The sequence below is a fragment of the Montipora foliosa genome, chromosome 13 (genome assembly GCF_036669935.1).
Source record: "Montipora foliosa isolate CH-2021 chromosome 13, ASM3666993v2, whole genome shotgun sequence".
Lineage (NCBI taxonomy): Eukaryota > Metazoa > Cnidaria > Anthozoa > Scleractinia > Acroporidae > Montipora > Montipora foliosa.
The window spans coordinates 27,377,823-27,380,322 of NC_090881.1; the positions used below are offsets into that span (position 1 = coordinate 27,377,823).

Below are 2,500 nucleotides of genomic sequence, written 5' to 3' on the forward strand. Positions count from 1 at the left end.
ATACCCACAAAACCCTGGCCGACCCTGAATAGTAATCGTATTCAAATCGATGCGGTTTCGCTGTTTACACGACAGATGAAACCATATCGTTTTGAAAACGCTGCACGTTTGGCAGCGTTCGTGTAAACGCTGCCTTAAAGTCACGAATGTTGATCTACTATTGTGCACTCTAGAAAAATTAAACTTACAGTGAAACTCGGGGAATTCGTATTATTATCGCAAGGGCAACTCCAAGTCTACGGGACAAAGAGGATCCAGAAATAATGGTAGTGCCTATCTCACGCAACACCGTAATTCACGTTATTGACACAAACAGCAGCTAGCTAGAGCGCTTCGCTATCTGAATAAGGAAGTGGCTTTGCTTTGAGAAATTTCTCTCTAACATCATTGAAATCATCGTTTGGGTAGTACTTGCATCGTTCATTATTCAAATGCATGAATAGACTTTCGAAAAGTCCTTCGTCTAGATACGAGCGTACGAAAAATCACTTCTGGGGTTATCGTGAGGTCGACTTGTGGCAAGTCTAATGCATGAAAGGCTGGATTGTGTGATTACAAAGGTCTTGTATGGAAGGTTATAGTCGAATTTAAAAATTTCACGAATTAGTCAATTTCCTTTTTGTGAAGCTTCGCGTCTAGAAAACACAAAAATAAAGATAACAGACTTCAAAAATACAATTTATTCAGATGTTCGAAATGATAGATTGCGTGATCACAACGGTATTGCGCGGAATCTGCTAATCGGATAAAAATGTCACGAATATTTTCACACTGTAGTCAATTTCGTATGTAAGCTATAAAATACATCGAAACAAGAAGGTAAAGGTTTCAGTACGTTTTTTTCCGAATTTTCAGGTTAATGTTATGGTAGGTGACCATAATTTTGATTAGAAACTTAAGAAAACAGCATTAGCTCCACGGTTTTCGGCCAACGCGCTTAGAAGCAGTTCATTCTTTTGTCTCCTTCATGATTGGTCGATTACTCGCACGTGACTCACTCAGCGGCCGCTGGCACGCAAAAGGCGTTCATGTTGATTTCTATCGGTGGGTTATTGATGACACCGTTTGGACATAACTTAGCCATTCTTTTGGTACAACCACGGGGGAATTTGTAATATTTGTGCTATAGGACGTCAACAGGAACCTGTTTGTTTTGGGATTTGTCTCTTGTCCAACATATTCGGTAGTTCGCGACCGGAAATCATGCCTGTTCGCAAAGAAGGTAGGTCATGAAATCCTTGTAAACTTCACAGCAAGGTGATCTATCTTAAACTCGAAATTTCTGCTTCCTTGCGAAAACTCTAATGACACTCAAATGTAATTCCTTTAGATGCTAATAAAGCTCTCGAGCTGTTGGAAAGCTACTATGAAAAGTTAAACAAACCCCAAGATCGTGCACTTCGGACCGCTATTGAAAGAGTGATTCGGATATTTCAAAGTCACCTATTTTTGGCCCTTCTCGGTAAGTTGGTTTGATGTTTGCATTTTGAAAACTGTTTATTAATTTGTTTGGGGGAAAGGTAACTTGAAGGTTCAAAAACTCCAGCCTGATTATTTATCTCAATTCCTTTGGTAATTCAACATTTCCTTAAAATGGCCAGGAGGTATGTGGAAAAATTCGTCAAGGATTATGGTACTTCAATGTTATGCGTTTGCAATATTTTTGAAGGCCCCTCGCTGTTATGTTATCAAGGAAAATGAGTTTATGTGGTCATTATAATTCAGATATACAAGAGTTTTACGAAACCACATTATTGGACGACTCAAAAACAACTGAGCAAAAAGTTGTGGAAACAGACGAAGCTGTACAGAGATGGGAAAGTAGTCCACCGGCAGAATCTCCGCCGAGCTATCCCGTTTACAGCAAGGTATGCTTTGAGCGCTGTTGTGATGACTTAAATATGGCAAAGATTGTATTGGTCGTTATGTTTTTAAGGAAGTGATCGAATAATATCAAATTTTTCGGTTTGAGGTTTTGAAGCAGGTATAAGTGACATCCTGAAGTAGATGTGGTCATCTATTATAGCATATTAACAAACCATTGTAGCTTTTGTGTTGTCATGACTTTATCCGATGTTTGCAAGGTGTTCATGAGTTTCGTGGACGAAATTTTCGTAATTTTGTTTGTTAGTATACAGCTTGTACGTTGTTTGTAAAACGTAATTTCATGCAGGAAACAGGGGCTCAGAAAAATGGTTATTTTTTTCTAATCGTGGCATGTTGCTTCTCTTCACATTCTTCAAAAATAATATTATTGTTATCGACAAATTTTGAACAAACCGTTCATATCCATGTCTGTTAATTAAAATAAATATACTGTTTCTTCACATACTGAAAATTATCAAAGGCTACTTCTTTCTTGCAACGATTGTTAAACCGGCATTTTTCAAGGCATAAATATTGTTTTGCAATGTAAACGTATCTTTTTGAGCGACCTATGTTTTTTTTTGATTATCTTTTCAATTTAGCATTATTTTTAAATTATTGAAAAATGATTTTT

The 2,500-nt window shown here is 37.4% G+C and overlaps 1 protein-coding gene across 1 annotated transcript in view; it reads left to right on the top strand.

Moving 5' to 3' along the window:
* The first annotated feature begins 1,013 nt into the window (after positions 1-1,013).
* LOC137983987 (disks large homolog 2-like) overlaps positions 1,014-2,500 on the top strand; it is a 28,747-nt gene continuing 27,260 nt past the window's right edge. The window contains exons 1-3 of the mRNA XM_068831147.1: positions 1,014-1,222; positions 1,331-1,462; positions 1,726-1,868. Coding sequence (XP_068687248.1) covers positions 1,204-1,222; positions 1,331-1,462; positions 1,726-1,868 — 294 coding nt within the window. The 5' untranslated portion in view covers positions 1,014-1,203. The remainder of the gene's footprint in view (positions 1,223-1,330; positions 1,463-1,725; positions 1,869-2,500) is intronic.